Source organism: Oratosquilla oratoria, chromosome 41 (assembly GCF_046742065.1).
Source record: "Oratosquilla oratoria isolate Oo_2021 chromosome 41, ASM4674206v1, whole genome shotgun sequence".
NCBI lineage: Eukaryota > Metazoa > Arthropoda > Malacostraca > Stomatopoda > Squillidae > Oratosquilla > Oratosquilla oratoria.
Genome location: NC_134817.1, coordinates 2,670,001 through 2,689,796, shown reverse-complemented (window position 1 = coordinate 2,689,796; position 19,796 = coordinate 2,670,001). Strand labels below are relative to the sequence as shown.

The window sequence follows — 19,796 nt, the reverse complement described above, 5'->3', positions numbered from 1 at the left end:
ATGGATGTATGGAAAAACAAATTTTGATAAAATTAGAGAACTCTTTCAAAAAGCAGACTGGGAAAGGATACACAAGGAGGAAACAACAGTAGAAGAGAAATGGAATATTTTGACAAAGAATTATAAAGGAGTGGAAAAGTATGTTCCAAGACAAAGACAAGAAAAAGGATATGTAAAGTGTTGGTACAACAAAAGATGTAGGGAGTTAAAAGACAAAAAGGACAAAGCTTGGATAAAATGGAAAAAAGACAAAGGACCTGAAAAATGGAAAATATATACTAGTTATAGAAATGAATATGTACAAGTGTGCAGAGCAGAAAAGAGAAAGTATGAGAAAGATGTCATAGAAAAATGTAAAGATCAACCAACACTATTTTACAGATTTGTAAACAACAAACTGAAAAACAAACAAGAATTAGAGAAACTACGGCAAGGAGTTGAATACACTGAGGAAATAGAAATAACAGAAATTATGAACAAGCATTTTAAATCGGTGTTTACGAGGGAGAACATACAACCCAGAGATATTGAATGGGAGGAGAAAGTCCCTCCTATGAAAGAGATAGAAGTGACAAGGAATGAAATAATAAATCACTTGAGTAATCTTGATGTCAGAAAATCACATGGACCAGATAAAATGGCAAACTGGATTTTGAGAAAATGCAGGAATGAACTAACAGACAAAATAGATAGTCTAATAAGCAGTTTATTGAAAGAAGGAAAAGTTCCAGAAGATTGGAAAAGAGCAACTATAGTACCAGTACATAAAGGGGGAAACAAGGAAGACCCCACTAACTATAGACCGGTCTCTCTTACAAGTACGATAGCTAAAATATGTGAAAGAATCATCAAAATTAGATTGGTAAGGCATTTGGAAAAAATAACCTACTAAATCTAAGGCAATTTGGATTTATATAAGGATGATCATGCGTCACAAACTGTGTTTCTATTCAAGGCTAATAGATGTAATACAAGAAAGAGATGGATGGGCTGATTGTGCATTTCTAGACCTGAAAAAAGCTTTTGATAAGGTGCCACATAAGAAATTGCTAAATAAATTAGAAACTGCAGGAGGAATACAGGGCAAACTGCTGATGTGGATAGAAGACTTCTTGCATGAAAGAAAAATGAGTGGTGATAAGAGACAAACACTCTAATTGGGATGAAGTGATTAGTGGTTCCACAAGGAACACTTCTGGCCCCAATAATGTTTGCTATATATATATTAATGATATGGATGAAGGAGTTGAAAGTTGTATGAGCTTCTTTGTGGACGATGCATAATTGTTGAAAAAAGTGAACACTGTAGAAGATAATGAGTCGCTACAGAGTGATCTCAATAAAGTATGGGAATGGAGTAGCAAGTGGGAGATGGAATTCAATATTAAGAACTGTAGTATAGTGGAAATTGGAAGAAGCAAAAAAAAAAAGAATAGCGAGATCATATAAATTGGGAGAAAAATTTTAAAAAAGTAGAAAATGAAAAGGACCTGGGAGTCATTATTATGAATAATATGTCCCCTGAGAAACATGTCAACAAATTTTTTTGAAGAAACTTATAATTTAATAACAATCAAAGTGGCATTTTCATACCTGGACAAAGAAATGGTGAAGAAAATACTGGTCACTTTGATAAGACCAAGATTGGAGTATGCAGCGACGACATGGTCAACAAGTACAAAACAAATGTATAACAAAACTTGAAAGAATACAAAGAGCAACTACGAAATTGGCACCTACACTCTCAGGACTATCATATGAAGAGAGACTAGCAAAACTTGAACTACAGACATTAGAACAAAGAAGAGAGAGAGGAGACTTGATAACTATTTATAGAATCATGAAAGGCATAGAAATTATTGATAGAGAGGATCTAATAAAACGGGATAGGAGAGATACAAGAGGATGTGGAAAGAAAATCAAGAAAGACAGTTATAGAAGAGACCTAAAAAAGAACAGCTTTCCCAACAGGGTAAATAGATGTTTGGAACAAGTTAGATAAGAAAGTGGTGTGTGCAAAAACAATACACGAATTTAAAAACAGTCTAGATAAAACGAGATATGAAGACGGGACACCACGAACATAGCTCCCCTTCCCGTAAAATACAACTAGGTAAATACACACACACACACAGTGAAAGGTGATGATCAATGGGGAAATGTATTACTCGACATGACTATAGAACATACAATGACACAATGGATAAAAGAAAATACTAGATTTAGACATAACGAAAAACCGTCGAGACTAGATTTATAATTTATGTCAGAACCTGAAAGTGTAGACAAAATTGAATACAAGACTCCAATTGCGAAGAATGACCACATACTACTTGAGTTAGAACTAAAGAAGGAAATATATATAAAGAGAAATTGGAAGCACAGAAAAGGAAGAATGATGTATAGTAAAACGGGCTTTGAGAAACTTGGGGGGAAAAAATTAAAGTGAACTGGGAAAAATTCTACAAGGAAGGAACACAAGTCGAAGAAAAATGGATGATTCTTATGAAAACCTACAAAGGAGTGGATGAATATGTCCCAAAGCAAAAACAGGAAAAGGTGTATATTAAGTGCTGGTTTAATAAAAGGTGCAGCAAAGCGAAAGACAGAAGAGATAAAGCTTGGAAAAGATGGAGAAAAGACAAAAACCTAGAAAGTGGCAAATATATATTAATCAAAGGAACGAATATGTAAAGATACACAGGGAAGAAGAAACTATGAAAGACATAATAGAAAAATGTAAGGATCAGTCAAAACTATTCTATAGGTATGTAAATGGTAAACTAAAAAATAACAGGAAATAGTGAAACTACGCCAAGGGAATACAAAATACATATAAGATACAGAAATGGCTGAAGTCATGAGCAAACACTTGAAGTCTGTTTTCATTAGAGAAAAAAATGCAACATCGGGATGAAGGGAGAGAAGTGGAACCCCACCCCCCCTCATGAGGGAAATAAGAGTAACACGGAAAGAAATAATGGATCAAATAATGAACCTTGCTGTCAGAAAATTGCACGGCCCGGATGGAATAGCAAATTGGATATTAAAAGAATGTAAAGAAGAACTAACAGACAGAATATATATAACATAGTTGCTCACTCAAAGAAGGAAAAATAACAGAAGACTAGGAAAATGCTGATATCGTACCAATTTATAAAGGAGGAAAAAGGGAAGACCCAACAAATTACAGACCTGTTTCCCTCACAAACACGGTAGCTAAAATTTGTGAGAAAGAAAAAATAGATGGATAAAACATCTGGAGGAAAACAAGATCCTAAGACCAAGATAGTTCGGATCTAGACAGGGAAGATCGTGTACACCAAATTTTATCTGTTTTTACTCAGGAATACTAGACATAATACAAGAAAGGGATGGATGGACTGATTGTGCATTCCTAGAACCACAAAAAGCTTTTGATAAAGTCCCTCACAAAAAAACTATTAAGAAAATTGGAAACCATGGGAGGGATACAAGGAAAACTACTAAAATGGATGAAGGACTTTTTGCATGGAAGAAAAATGAGAGTAGTGCTCAGAGATAAGAGTTCTACTTAGGAGGAGGTAATTAGTGGAATTCCACAAGGATCAGTATTGGCTCCAATAATGTTTGTTATCTATGTAAATAACATGGACGAAGGTGTGGAATGTTATATGAACTTCCTTGCAGATGATGCAAAATTGTTGAAGAAAGTGAGTACTGAGATAGACTGTGACTCCCTACAGAGAGATCTGAACAGGGTCTGGGAATGGAGTCAGAAGTAGGAAGTGTACTTCAACATAAAGAAATGTAGCATAATGGAATTTTGAAAAAGTAAAATATATATATATATATATATATATATTATATATATATATATATATATATATCAGGACAATAAAGGATTGGTGAAAAAGAAGTAACGAAAGTGGGATCTGAAAAAGACCTGGGAGTGATTATCATAAAAGATGTCCCCTGACAAACATGTAAACAAAATTGTCGGCAAAACTTATAATTTGCTATGATCAGTAAAAATGGCTTTTACTTGGATGAAGAAATGGTAAAAAAAATATTAGTCACACTGATAAGGCCAAAATTGGACTATGCAGCGACACTATGGTCACCCAGTACTAAAAAAATATAAAGAAAATTGAGAGAATCCAGAGAACAACTACGAAGATGGCCCTAACACCATCATATGACATTTTTGATAGTGTTAGGGCCATCTTTGTAGTGGACTAGTCCACTATGCAAAGGTGGCCCTAACACTATCAAAAATGTCATATGAAGAAAGATTGTCAAAAATATAACTACTGACTCTAGAACAAAGAAGAGAAAGAGGTGATTTGTTTACCATCTACAGAATTATGAAAGGTGTAGAAGTCCTTGATAGAGACGACTTACTAAATTGGAATAAGAGAAACACAAGAGGACATGGAAAGAAACTCAAAAAGGACAGTTATAGAAAAGACATGAAAAAACAGCTTTCACTACAGAGTGGTGGATGTATGGAACATACTAGACGAAACAATAGTGTGTGCAAAAACAATACAAGAATTTAAGGGCAAATTAGATGTGGCGAGAAACAGAGACAGGACACCACGAGCGTAGCTCCCCGTCCCATAAGATACAATGAGGTAAATACAACTAGGGAAATACACAAATTCATATTTCCCCATAGGTGTATCAACAGGAATAGTATAAATGCTAGGCTTGTAGCTCAAACTAGAACCATAAGTAAGTTAAAAAAGTTCAAAAGTATCTACCTCTCTATATACCAAGGGTTTTTTCCCCCCATACAAGGGAGGTAGCCATATCAAAAGGCAGGTTCCCACACCCACACGTTCCACTCCCATCCACCACCCTTTCTTCCCTCTCATCTTAGCTCCTCATGGATGACAAGTCATTCCTGTATCCCACCAGCTGCCCTGGGTGAGAAGCAATGCTGCAAAACACAGCACAGCCACAGCAAGGCCACTTCACTTAATCACCAATCACCCCCCTCTTCACCCATTCATGCAGAAAAAGAGAAAACATGGGAAAATCCTTTCGGGTTGTGTTAAAATATAATTCATACATAACCACTCCCTACCCTCTCCTATCCCCTCCCTTGCATCACAGTATCTTCTATATATAGCCATTCTCCACTTCTTCCTGTCTCCTGCCTACTCCCTTCCTTGCTCAACAGACATTCCCCTCATGCACAGTGTCCTTTTCACCTCATCCTCGGTTGTCCCCTCAATTTCACTCCCTCCACCTCTGCCTTTCACACCTATTTTACTAATCTTTCTTCACTTATTCTTTCCATGTGTCCAAACCATCCCAGCACTCTTTCATCACCCCTATCTTCCATCTCCTTTTCCACCCAAGCTCTCCTCCTCACCTCATTTCTCACTCTATCCAACCTTGTAATCCCTACCATACTTCTCAGACACTTTATCTCAAATACATTTAAACTTTCCTTCTCTGCTTCTCTTAAATTCCAACTCTCTGCCACATACAGTGCCATTGGTACAATCACCCTTTCATATAGTCTCACCTATGCATCCATTCCCAGATGCTTATTTCTCATGACACTTTTTAATCTCCCAAGGCATTTACTGGCTCCTCTCAGTCTACAATTTACTTTCACTGCCACTCTTCCTTTTCCTGCCACATGCAACCCCAAATACCTAAAGCTATCTACTTCCTCCAGCCTCTCTCCTTTAAGACTTACTTTTAACTCACTGTCATCCTTTCCCCTTGTACATCTCATTACTTTGCTTTTACCCACATTTACCTTCAATTTTCTCCAATTGTATATCTTCCCAAACTCAATCACGAACTCCCTTAATCACTCCTCTGGCCCTGCCACAAGTACAGTGTCATCAGCAAACAAGAACTGGCTCACCTCCCACTTTTCTCAATTATTTTTAATTATCTCCAGTCCCCTGCCTATTAACCTCACCTTTACCTCCCACCCCACCCCACCCATGGACACACTGAACAGCCATGGTGACATGACACATCCTTGTTGCAGCCCCACCTTTACCTTAGATTACTTGCTCTATCCATTTTCAATTCCAACACAGTCTCTAGTACTCTCATAAAAACTCTTGACTGCCTTTAACAACTTTCACCCAATTCCATATATCACCAAAATCTCCTCCCACAGTGCCTTTCTGTCTATCCTGTCATAAGCCTTTTCCAAATCCATATAGGCCCAAAAAATACCCTTACTTTTTGCCAAAGCTTTCTGAACAGCTCTCTAAAATACTGTGCTCACCTTCCCTTTACTGCCTCCTCTTCTGATAACATCTATCCATCTGGGCCTCTTACCTTTTCTTCTCTACATGACTCACCTCCCCGTCTGCTCTCAACTTCTTCCAAAAAATATTCTTATTACTTTCAAAATTTTCTGTTATATTCCTCCCCATTTTACACCTGCTTTCCTTTATTTTGTTTTGTTTTGGTTCTCTTTTCCCACACTTCTCTCTGCTTCTTGTTTCCTTTCTCATTTAAACAGTTTACTCTAAGCACCTCTACCTTCTACCCTTTTCCTCTTTCTCCACCTATCTTCCATTCTCAACCTAACTTCCACCAAAAAGTTATCAGATATTGCCCGATTCTCTCCCCTAAAAACATGGACATCCAGAACTTTTCCTACTCTTTTCCTGGATACCACTACATAGTCCATTAATGTATTATCAACCACCCTCTCCCATGTGTACTTATGCTTGACCTTTTTCCTAAACATTGTGATAGTTATCAACTTTGTAAATACATCTCCACCATTAACTCTTCACTATGATTTTTACCTGTCAGTCCACATTTCCCAACCACTCTGTCTATTGGCTCATCACCTACCCTACCATTGAGATCTCCCAAAAACACCACATTGACATTCTTCTCAAATCTCTGCTGCTAGCACTCATTCAAATCTGTCCAAAAAGCCTACCTTTCTTCTACATTCTTCTCACTACCAGGCCCATATGCACTTACAAAAACCCACATCTCCCCTCCCAAATTCACCTTCATCCACATTAATATTGAAGAAACCTCCTTCCACTCCATCACACACTTACCTATCTCCTCATTGTCTTCTCATCACTTCCAACACCCTCCCCACTACACTCCCAAACTCAAAATCACCCATCCCTTTCAACTTGGTTTCACTTAATGCCAATACATCCATCTTCCTCCACACAAACATACTACCTATCTCATCCCCTTTACTCTTACTGTACCACCCATGCTCATTAAAAGACCCAAACCTTAGGATTCTGTTTGGAAAACTCCCAGCCAATACATGTAGCCAATACCCCAGAGGTAAAAATTAAGTATGATAGTTGGAAAAAAAATAGGGCCTCACAACCATACCTCTTTTTCTATAAGCAGATAAATACACACATGGCTTGCTGGTGTAAGGGATAGTATCAGAGCCTCCCATGCATAAGGTTCCAAATTCAAGCTACACTCCCGGCATGAAAAGATTTCACTTATACAAGACATTACTAATTCCCTTGAACAAAGGAAAGGAGTGTGCCAGTGTAAAGTCACATTATTCCCCATAGATCAGATAATATGAACTATAAACTCTCATCTGGGAGGGAATAGCTGTCAATCACAAGTCAAGCATATGATCCAAGGCTATGGTTTAACATCCACACATCCATACACTAATAATGCACAAAATATACACACTAAATACATACACTCACAAAATACTCAAACACTAAACATGCACACATGCGTGCACACTAGCTCCCACATGGAATTTTGTAAACACACACATGCATATGTTTGCTTGTGTGTGTTTGTATATATGTGTTTGTGGTTTTTTGTAGTGAATGGACACTGATATACATGGAGTTTTTATTATAAAAAGTTTGCTGATTTATACTATTTCATTACAGTTCTAGAACTTAAGGTTTAGTATTCAGATGGAATTGATACATGTGTGAGGTGATCTTTCAGGCCTGGACAGTAGCTATGCAAGTCGTCGGGAGTCACTTAGTTCTGAGATGGCAAGTCTCAATGGTGCAGATGACACTCGAGTCTTCACGTTGGCTGAACAGATCATCGCTGCCTTGCCTGAACGAATAAAGGTGAGTCCCACTGTCTCACATGTATTGATGTTATGTCATGTTGCTTGTTCCACATCAGTTACATTGATATGATGCCATGTCACCTGCTCCCCATGAGCTACAGAGGTTTTATATGTATAGTATTTAATTATTTGGGAAACTGATTGAAACCACTTGATATAAGCCATACTCTTTATAAAAACACTAGCAAATTATCCACTCTTGCCAGGAATTTTAAAGTTTAGGTATTTTGAAGTGTTCAGGATCATAGGTGAATTCTGAAATTGACAAAAATTTGACCTTTATAGGACACCTCTGACAGATACATTTACATGATAGTGATGCATTTTTTTTTCTTTTAAAGAAAATGGTATAATAAACTCTTTATCCTGGATGTAAGAGATATGGTTATGTTAGCAGCAATAAAATGATATTCTCATTTTAATTTACCATTTTTATTTCGGTAACTAGTTTCTTTAAGTATTTCATGGCTGAGTGTCAGATAGGCTAAGGAATTAAATTGAATTTGGTATCTTTATTAAGAAGAACCCGTATCTTCTTTGTGAGAGTATACATTAACATTATATACTTTTTTCCTTTCATTCCTTCTTTATTTTATGATCCAGAGTGACCGTGAGGACTTGATGCACCTTGAGTTGATGAGCCCTGTAGTGGTAGAACCTCCCTCATCCGAGCTTGATATGGAAGTAATTCTTGATGACCCGCCAGACAATTCACATGAGTTCCACTTCGAGTTCTCCGATATCACCTCCTACAGGTATTTTGATTTATGCCTGTTGTAGTGTCAGTGTTTCCATATTGATGGCTCACTCTGAAGATCATATTCTGGTGGATATGGGTGCAGACCTAGGGTTGAGGGGTGCCTGGAAAAATTGAGACTCCTCTGGACAGGGGTCCAGTTTTCAGTTAAGCATACACACATACACCTGGCTTGATGGTGCAGTGGTACCATTCTCAACCACTAATTCAGGGCTAAAAATTTCAGCATTGCTACACTCCAACTCTGGGGGCTGAGGAGTTGTGGGTGTGTGTAAAGTGCTTAACAAAAGTACTGTCCACTCGGGGTAAGGTGGACATTTCTTTTGTCGAATCTGGATTGACCCATACAAGTGACATGGTTTCACACCAAAAATTCTGTCCACCTGCAGTAAGCAGGGAAGGGGTGGAGCTTATCAGCAAGCCAAGAATTAATCATGTCAGTCATTGTCTTGTTGGTGAGGAGGGAGGTTGTGTGCCATGACCCCTCCGTCCAGGGCCCCCTCTCAAACCCAGCCATGACATCTTATGAGCCACTCTGTGTTACCAATATGAGCAATACTAAGGATCTGAGTGCAGAAACCATAGCCCAGATAGTTGCCCTCAAGAAATCTGGCTGGCAAACAAAGGTTATTGCCAAACAGGTGTATATACTTGTACTGTCCACCACTAGGTTGCCAGATTTACCTGCAGGGGAGGTAGCCAGACTTTTACTGTTGCTAAGAGATCTTAGAGGCATAAAAAGACTAGGGATTGGGCTAAAACTATTATGAAACATGAACTAGAGTCTAATCCACATGTGATAACCAGACAAGTGAAGGAAAAATACCCAGAACAGATCAAAGAGTGTTCAGTGAGAACCATCAACCGCTATATTGCCGACTTGGGGTACATGAGCTACCACCCAATGAAGAAGCTTCTTTTTATCCTTAGCATAGTCAATTTCCTTCATTTGCTGGATAGGTCTTTTGAGAGCAACTATCTGGGCTATGGTTTCTGCACTCAGATCCTTAGTATTGCTCATATTGGTAACACAGGGTGGCTCAGAAGATGTGGTTGGGTTTGAGAGGAGGCCCTGGACAGAGAGGTGCAGCACACAACCTCCCTTCTCACCAACAAGACAATGACTGACGTGATTAATTCTTAGCTTACTGATAAGCTCTGCTCCTTCCCTGCTCATTGTAAGTGGACAGAATTTTTGGCATGAAACCATGCCACTCATATACATTTTTCCAGATTTGACAAAAGTACTGTCTACCTCACCCCAGGTGTAGTCAAGTCAAAGCATACACCCAGCCTACACACATCCCACACTCATTTAAACAGGATTCCTCATTTTTAGATGCCTTTTTTAACCTATATTGCCTGAGGATCACCTAGCATTAGACAAGATGAAATGTAATTTTTATTGTTGCTTATGGTGTGCCACTGGGTTAGTTGAAATGGGCTAGGTTAGGTCACCACCCCCAGTTTCCCTTTGTCATTTGGTGTAATCCAGAAAAAAATAATTGAAGATGGTACTGGGATTTATTTATTCATTCATTTGTCTATCTATAGATTTATTTCTTTGCATATTTATTTTACTCATGAAGAAAACCAATAATGATTTTAGAAAAATCAAATATGTAGAATGACTTCACGATGAGGCTAAATGGCTTTACTTTGTTGTTTTCTGGAGAAAGACCTCAGTAACTCTCCTGCTACCCAACCAGGTACTATGATGTAGGCACCCCCAGCTCTTCAATGAGCCCAACGTCCTCAAGCTGCTTACCCTCACCTGCCTCCTTCACCCTCGAGTCGCCTTCACCGCCCCCCACCACAGCAGACTTCTCGGAGTTCTTCCAGGCCTCCACCAAGGACTTTTCCAAGGACTTCTCAAACCTCACACTCTCAGGTACTTGTATATATAGGTGACTGGATGGGAGAGAGGATGAGTGAGTGAGTGAGTAGACAGGTTTCTGACTGAGTGGATGGGTGAGATATTAGGTCTGTTAAAAAAATATGCTGACTGACGTCATAAAGCAAAATGTACTTTATTTAGAAGTTACAGATCTGGGTCCCCTTCAAAGTAATCTCCTCCCCAATGCACACACTTATCCCAATGGTGTTTCCTGGTATGCTTCTTTTGTAATGTTCTTCAGCTCCTTTATTGTATTTGCCTTAATCTCGGGAATCATCTCAAAGCTTCTTCCTTTCAAGGGTCTTTTGAGTTTGGGAAACAAGAAAAAATTGCAAGGAGTAAGGTCAAGTAAGTAGGTGGGGTGGGGAAGAAGAGTGATCGAGTGTTTGGCCAAAAACTCACAAGTTCTGAGGGCTGAATGGGCTGGAGTGTTGTTGTGATGGAAAAACTAGTCACCACTCCTCCACATTTCTGGCTTTTTGTGACAGATGGCATCCCTCAGACATTTCAGAACTTCAGTGTAGTAAGTCTGGTTCACTGTGGAGCCTTCAGGGAGGTACTCATGGTGAACAACACCTTTAGCATCGAAGAAAACTGTCAGCATCTTGACCTTGGCAAGCTTTTTTGGGTCTGGGGATGTTTCACTCATCCACTAGGATGATTAGACCTTTGTTTCAATGTCATAACCATAAACCCACAATTCATCATCTGATATGATCCTGGACAAGAAGTTTTCATCTTCTTCTGAATGATCAAGCAGTTCCTGACAAACCTGGACACAATGGGCTTTTTGTTCATCCATCATCAGGCATGCACAAATTTCACAGCAACATGGTGCATCTTCAATCTTTTTGTCAAAATCTCGTAATAAAATCCAACTGATATCCCACACTCTTCTGCAAGCTCCCTGACAGTCAGACGTTGATTTGTCCACACCAGGGTGTTGATTTTGTTGACATGTTGGTCGTCGATTGACATGGAACAATGTCCAGGATGCTCATCATCTTCAATGAATTGTCGACCATTCTTAAAACGCTCATGTCACTTGAGACATGCCATATGCTTAGTAGCAACACCACCGTAAGCCATGTTAAGCATAGCAAAAGTTTCAGTCACAGATTTTCCAAGTTTAACACAATATTTCACAGCAAGTCATTGCTCCTTCATGTCATTCATTCTGAAATCCGCCAAACAAAAAAATCGCACTTCACTAAAAACTGTGTAGATAATACACAAATAAAGATATCTGCAATCGGAAAATGGTGTCATAATCAGCTGATCTGTGCAAACCTAGTGACACCAAGCAGATTCCCCTGGAACCAACTGGAGCCATGTAATTCAAACAGTCCATGTATTTTTTAACAGACCTTGTATTCATTTATTCAATTAGCCAATCTGATAGGTAGTTGGCATACATTGCTGAGATAGTCATCAACCCCTTATTACAGTGATATTCCCCAAGCTGAACAAAATTGTCTGGTTTTAAGTGAAATATGTGCAGTTCATAACTGAGGTGAAGAGTTACTTTAGTTCACTGCATTGAATGTAAATCTGAATCATTTGTACACACAAACATACTCAAACAACACCAGCTCCGGTTGTTTGTGTAGTGATACTACCTCTGCGAACTCAATTGTGAGTTTGGTCCCCATCCAGGGCTTATAAAAGCATCACAATACTGCAAGTTGTTACCCTGCTCTCTTAGGCAAGAGATGTGTGTATGTATTTACCTAATTGTTGTATACAGGTAATGAGCAGTGCTTGTTGAGTCCAGTCTCCTACTCTAATTTTTTTATCATACCTAGCCTCAAATTCATGTACAGTTCCAACCTAAACTATATTATTGATTTCCAATTATTATATTTAGATTTGAACTTATGTATTGTTTGAACTTGGGCTACAACGCCTATTAAGCTATTCCAACTATCTATGAATCTATATGGAAAACTGTATTTCTTCACATCCTTTTAGACATGTGGTCTTTTTAATTTGCTCCCATGACCTCAATCCCTCCCATCATTAATCAGGAGATTTCTTCTGTCAATGCAATCTATCCTTTTTAGTGACCTGAATACTTTAATAGTATCACCTCTTTCTCTTCAGTCTTTCAAAGGTAGCTGACCCAGTGCTCTTAGTCTTTCCTCATATGTTTTATCAGCCAGGCTGGGGACCAGTTTGCTTGCTGCCCTTTGTATTCTCTCAATCTTACTTATGTCTTTTACTTTAAATGGGGATCATACTACTGATGCATATTTTAGTCTTGAATAGATCAGGGTTTCTATGAGTTTTTCATTACCTCTTCATCCATACAGTGAAATGCCACTGTGATCTTCTGCAGTAGTCCAAATGTCTCTTCCAAAATCCTAATGATATATCTCTCAGGTGACAGGCTGTCTTTTATCAACATTCCCAATTTTTTCTCCCCTTTTGTTTTTATAATGGGTTCACTTTCCAAGGAACAGTTTAAGGATGGTCTTTTGCCACTATTGCCCATTTCCAGTACTTTGCATTTTTTGGTATTGAACTTCATTTTCCATTCTTGGTTCCATGCAAAAATAGTATCTAGATCTTTTTGCAGTAGTCTACCATCCTCCTCATTTTCCTCTCTTCTCATGATTTTTGTGTCATCTGCAAACATGTTGGCATAGCTTGTTCCTTCCATCATGTCATTGACATAGACAAAAAAACAGTGTTGGTGCAAGCACTGAACCTTGTGGAACTCCACTCATTACTGCTCTCCATCTTGACATCGTATCCTTTACTACTGTTCTCATGTATCTTTCCTTCAAAAAGTCTTTCATCCATTCTAGTAGTTTGCCACTCAGTCCTCCAATATGCTCCATTTCCACATAAATCGACTGTGAGGTACTTTATCAAATACCGTCACTAGGTCAAGGTACATGCAGTCCATCCACCCCTCTTTTGCACCATATCAATCACTTTCAAGTAAAGCTTAAAAGGTTTGACATACATGGCCTTCCAGATCTGAAGCCAAACTGACTGTACATCAGAATGTTCATGTTTTCAAGATATTTGCTCCATTGATTTTTCACAATCTTTTCACATAATTTCACTATTGTGATACTGGCCTATAATTTATTGGTGTCTCCTTATTTCTCTCTGTCTTCTCTTTTTCTGCATGAGGGGACGGAGAAAGAGAGCCACCTATAAAGTGAAGTGGCCTTGTTGTGGATGTACTGTGTCATGCTAAATTGGTTCTGACCCAGGGTAATGGGGGGATTCAGGGATGACCCATCATCCATGAGTAGCTAAGATAAGAAGTGGGAAAGGGTGGTGAATGGGAATGGAATGGGTGGGAGTAAGTACATGCCTTTGACTTGGCTACCTCCCGTATAAGGGAAAAAACCTCTTGGGATATATATATATATATATATATATATATATATATATACTAAGTGAAGAGGTAGGTAAATGTGTAGTGGAGTGGAAGGTTTCTTTAAGGTTAATATGAATGAAGGTGAAACTGGGAAAGGAGATGTGGGTTTTTGTAAGTGCATATGGGCCTGGTAGTGAGAAGAGTGTAGAAGAAAAGGAGGCTTTTTGGATAGATTTAAATGAGTGCATAGAGGGATTAGGGAGAAACATCAGTGTAGTAGTATTAAGGGAGAGAGACTGGAGGAAGTGGATATTTTTAGATACTTGGGTGCGAATGTGGCAGGAAAGGGAGGAATGGAGATGGAGGTAGAATGTAGATTGAGAGAACCAAGTAAATGCCTTGGTGGATTAAAAAGTGTAATGAGAAATAAGACATCTGGGAATGGATGCTAACAGGAGATTGTATGAAGGAGTGATTGTGCTGACAGCACTATATGGGGCAGAAACATGGAACATAAAAGAGGAAGAGAGAAGGAGTTTGAATAAGTTTGAGATGAGGTGTCTGAGAAGTATAATAGGGGTTACTAGGCTAGATAGAGTGAGAAATGAGGAGGTGAAGAGGAGAATGAGGGTGGAAAGGGAGTTGGGAGATAGGGTGGATGAAAGAGTATTAGGATGGTTTGGACACATGGAAAGAATGAGTGAAGAAAGACTAGTAAAAATGTAAAAACTTGGAAAAGTTTAAGATACCCAGCAAGATGACCCGAATCAGAATATTTTGCTTGTATTATAGTCCCTGAAGATGACTGTTGAAGTGTAAGAAAATAAAAGTGCTTCTGTGTCATCTTGGATTTTTCTCCACACCACTCTCCTCATATGTGTATACATACATACATACATATATATATATATATATTTAGTCACAGAAAGGACCTAATCTGTTCCTTTTCACAGACCGGGAACAACGCGAACTTTATGAGGCAGCCAAGATCATCCAGAAGGCCTTCCGGCTCTACAAGGGCCGCAAACGTTTGCAAGCTGAACAGGACAAGGAGAGGCAGGCAGCTGTTGTCATACAGAACTATTATAGAAGGTACAAACAGGTAAGTAAAGAAAGATTAATAAAAAGTGTGAAAAGCAGAGGTTGATATGAGTGAACCTGAAGGGGCGACCAAGGATAAGATGGATGGGGTAAAAGGGGCATTGAGAAAGAGGGGATGTCTGTTGAGGAAGGGAGAATACAGAAGATAGGGGTGAGTGGAGAATGGGTGTGTATGGATGATGCTGTGATACATGGAAAGGAGTGAGTGGGGGATGTGGGGGAGGTTAGGGAGTGGTTATGTGTATTTACCTAGTTGTGTGAATGTTTTGGTACGTATTTGTTTATTCCCTCATTGTAAATTTCTTTAAATGTGTTCCATTTCTCTTCCATATTTGTTTCTTCATTTAAGAAGTTTTCCCAATTTGCATTTTGAAAGAATTTTTTGAGTTTCTCAAAATCTGATTTCTTGTACATTAGTCTTCCTCTTCTATGTTTCTCATTTCTTCTCATATCAATTTGTTCTTTTAGTTTGAACTCTATTAGTAAGTTGTCACTCTTCCCAATTGGTGTTTTGTATTCTATTCTGTCCACAATTTCAGGCTCCGACATAAGTATTAAATCTAGTCTCGACGGTTCCTCATTGTTTCTGTATCTGATATTTTCCTTTACCCATTTAGTCATTGTGTATTCAACAGTCATATTCAGTAGTATGTTTCCCCAGAGGTCTTCACCTTTCACTGTCATTTCTTCCCAACATATTTCTTTTGAATTAAAGTCACCTATAATTACTATATGTCCTCCTTTCAGTAAATCAGTTAGTGCATTCTTTGTGTCTTCTAACATTTTGGAATGATCACTCTCTGTCCAAGACTGTGTTTCAGGGGGTACATACAGTACTACAAATTTTTTACTTTTCATTTCACCGTTTTCAACTTTTATCATAATCAATTCCACATTATTTTTTCTTTCTGTTATCTTATTCACATTTAAGCCTTCCTTAGTCAAAAACATGACTCCTTCACCCTGTTTCTCCTTTCTATTTTTCAACCAATAGACCTTGTCCCACAATGTTTGGTGGTGGAGGATTTTTATTTTTGTCTCCACAATTTCCATTACGTCTGGTTTTACTAATGTGTGTGTATGTGTGTAGATGAGGATAGGGGTTGCTGTATAGTGAAGCAGTGGTAGTGAACACAGGAGCTTTGCCTCACTGCATTGCTTTTGACCCAAGCAGAGTGGCAAAAAACAGGAGGATCATTCATATCCAAAGTACTGAGATGAGAAGGGTGATGGATTGGGGTTTGTTTGCTTTTGATGTAAATGTATATTTTGATTTGACTACCGCCTTATAAAGGGAAAAGGGCTTTTGGTACATAGAAAAATCATCACTATCATCAAGTGACTCATACTTCCCTTTTTTTTTTTTTTTTTTTTTGCAACAGTATGTATACTTCCGCCAGATGAGTAGAGCTGCCACCTTAATCCAGAACCAGTTCAGGTCCTACTGTGAACACAAGCGGTTCAAGAAGAGCCAAGAAGGTGGGAGCCTCTCCTCTGTAAGCACCTTCAGAGGCTCACGTGAAACCACGCCAGTCCCCACCCTCAAGTATGTATTGTGTCTGGTATTCCAGGGGTTGATATATCTCTATGGGAAACTGTGTATCTTGAAATCCTTCAGATGTGTAGTCTTCTTCACTTTGTTCCCATGACCTTGTAACTACCTCTCAAAAAGATGTCAATTTTATATTCTCCCTGTAATGACGTGAACACTATATAAGGGGAGTGGTCAGCCAAGGCATTCACCCATCCCACACCTGTCTAACACCCATTTGTTGTCCCTTTCATTCTAGATTTTTGTGTATGAAGGGCCATCCCTGTTCCCTGCCCCCAGTTTCTACTGTAATAATAGTATTTTGTTGTTGCAGACGCACGTACTCGCAACGAAGGCAGCACCAAGCAGCTCGTAAGATTCAGCAGTTCATGCGACAAACCAAACAGAAGTAAGTCTTCCTCCTTGAGTGCCACTCAGACCTTAGTCATCAAGGGTTTGCAGTAAACAAAGGTCAACCTCACTTGTGCCCTTTTTCAGTAACCATGTGTCCTTTGAAGCCAAAACAAATAGAAAGCAACCAAATTCATACATGTATATATATATCTTGGCATCATAGAGGTAGAGTTACAGTAGCAGGTCACTGTATCTTATCAGCAATGGGCAAGCAGTCAGTGTAGGAAAGAAAAATAACCTGAGTAGTTATCATGAAAATTTAATGAGTTATTAGCAAGTGTAGTCATTTAGTATGTTGGACATTCAAGTCACAATGAAACCCTTGAATACAAATTTGTACAATCATGAAATGTGTTGTGCTGTGTGTGTGTGTATGTGTGTGCATGGTCTAGCTCTCTGTCTGGTCTTTAGAAACACCAACAGTTCTAACCTTTCACATAAGCTGATTAGTGTGGTTATCACCCCAGCCATGCTCCTTGTAGGATTGTGGAGCTTCTCCTGGTTTCTCCCCCCTCCCTGCAGACAAGTCCTGTACACAACCTGGAAGTTGTTGTAGACTATACTTCCCTCTTCTCGCACATTGCCCTGGCCCCTCACTCTCCCTGTCTTTACACACACTCCTTTCTCTTCTTTCTACATTCTCCTTTTACACTTCTCTTTCACCTTCCTGTATTCATCTTTCATCCACAGCTGACTTGTATCCACTCCTCCCATAAATAAAATCAATTTATACTCAGACTATAATTCAGTAGATTTATGATGATAATAATCGTTCCCTTAGCTTTCATTGACTGGAAGCCCACAGCTCTAATGGAGCCAGCAATTGTTCATGACTCCTTTCCCATAGATCTCTCTGTGAAGAAATTTTGGAATGTTGCATTTTATATTAGTATGGATCAATGACTATGTTTGGTTGGCAGTAGGAGGAGGAAGGTGTGGAAGGCACTCACTGGTTGTCAGGTCTCTTAATGTGAAAAAGTCAGGGGGAAACAGTCAAAATTAATGTAGAGAGATCATAAGCTTATTCTCTAGACTAAGTGCCAGCCAGCCTCTTTGGGCTGCATCTCTTGATGGAGGTTAAGGTGTTAATAAGGGGTGATGGGAAGACAACAGTGCTCTCAAACATCCATATCACAGAATCACCACTGACAGGTACCCATTATTAATGCTTTCAGAATACAATGAATGAACAAAATATTTAGTATTTTGTCACTGAGAAAAATACATCTGCCCTTGGAGATAATATTGTACCAAAGATATGAAGGTATCAAGGTGATAAAAAATGAGATTTATAATAGGCACCAGAAAAGACCATAAAAGATTAAAGTGATCAGGATTCTTATTTTGAGTGGAGATTAGTCTTCAGTAATAAAGGAATGCTGCATGGAATCAAATAATAGATCATAAGATGATTTGATCAATAACTTCAGCAGCAAAGATGAACCTTCCACTCAAACCACCCCATCCACTCGAAACATTCCATGCTATTACCACAGTTTCTCAGTTTCTATCCACAACCCTTATTGACCTCTTCAGTCCCAGAGTCCTCCCTCACATGAATAAAACAATTTGGTATTTGATGGAGGAGAAATGATGTGATTGTGTTAATGGGCCTCACTCTTGTAGCTTCATTTCTTATCATCACCCAGTTCTGCACATTTAACTTATCATTCTCCAGTTCACTCCACCAGATGGGATATTAACTATGTAAAGTATATGCAGTAAATTCCCTATGGACCAGAGTCATGCAGCATTCTTTACTGATTGCAGATTAACCTCCACTACTACCCTCCTTATATTTTTCTTTTACCACCTTTATTACTCCACCTCTTGAGCATGACATTTTCCCCTGTAGTTAGAAATACTGGTTACTGCTGATGAAATACAAATACCATACCTCGTCAAAACTCTGACCTTGTACCCCTACTTACTGCCTTTCATTTCATTCCCCAACTCCCTAATCCACACCTCAACCTCACTTTCCCACCCATCCTGTCATTTCACCTTCCAGACTATATGTGTGAATGACCATCTCTTCCTTACAAGAGGGTGGCTTAACCAAAACACATGAAAAGACCCACTCTTTCATCAGCACCTCAGAACTATTTCTTTTTCTTTCTTTTTCCAGTGACTAGGCAGTGATATTTTTGTTGGAATTTGGGATTTAAGACTGTATGCCCCTACTGCCATCATGCATTGATTAGCAGGATTCAAACTGGCACTCATTTAGCTTATCACCTCCAGATTCTAACACCTTTGTCCACTCATCACCTATCTCCTCTTTAATTTAATTACCAACATTGTATTTTCTGTTTCATCACATATGCATACACACAGGGGTGAGAAATATATACCCATGTACTGAGGATTAGTGGAAAGAAGAAACAAAAACAAGACTGGTTCAATTAAAGCTGTGATAGCTAAAAAGCCAGAGATATGGCTTGGGGAAAATGGAGAAAGAGAAGAACAAACAGAACAGAGAAAGCATATATATGAACTAGAAATTGCTAGAAAAAAAATCTGCAGGAAGAAGGAAAGAAATTCTGAAAGATGAACCAAAACTGTCTTACAGTTTTCTAGCTATCTGTTTATATATACCAAAAGGCTTCTTCCCCCTCACAAGGGAGGTAGCCAGGCAATGGATATACCCAGTTTTACTAGAAATAAATTGAGACACGAAAGGAATCTCCA

The 19,796-nt window shown here is 38.8% G+C and overlaps 1 protein-coding gene across 7 annotated transcripts in view; it reads left to right on the top strand.

Moving 5' to 3' along the window:
* The window catches only part of Camta (Calmodulin-binding transcription activator), a 404,381-nt gene that overhangs the window by 363,919 nt on the left and 20,666 nt on the right, over window positions 1-19,796 (top strand). For all 7 annotated transcript variants that reach the window (XM_076177798.1, XM_076177799.1, XM_076177797.1 and 4 more), the window contains 6 exons: window positions 7,936-8,066; window positions 8,672-8,823; window positions 10,535-10,716; window positions 15,013-15,161; window positions 16,543-16,706; window positions 17,026-17,100. In XM_076177798.1, coding sequence (XP_076033913.1) covers window positions 7,936-8,066; window positions 8,672-8,823; window positions 10,535-10,716; window positions 15,013-15,161; window positions 16,543-16,706; window positions 17,026-17,100 — 853 coding nt within the window. The remainder of the gene's footprint in view (window positions 1-7,935; window positions 8,067-8,671; window positions 8,824-10,534; window positions 10,717-15,012; window positions 15,162-16,542; window positions 16,707-17,025; window positions 17,101-19,796) is intronic.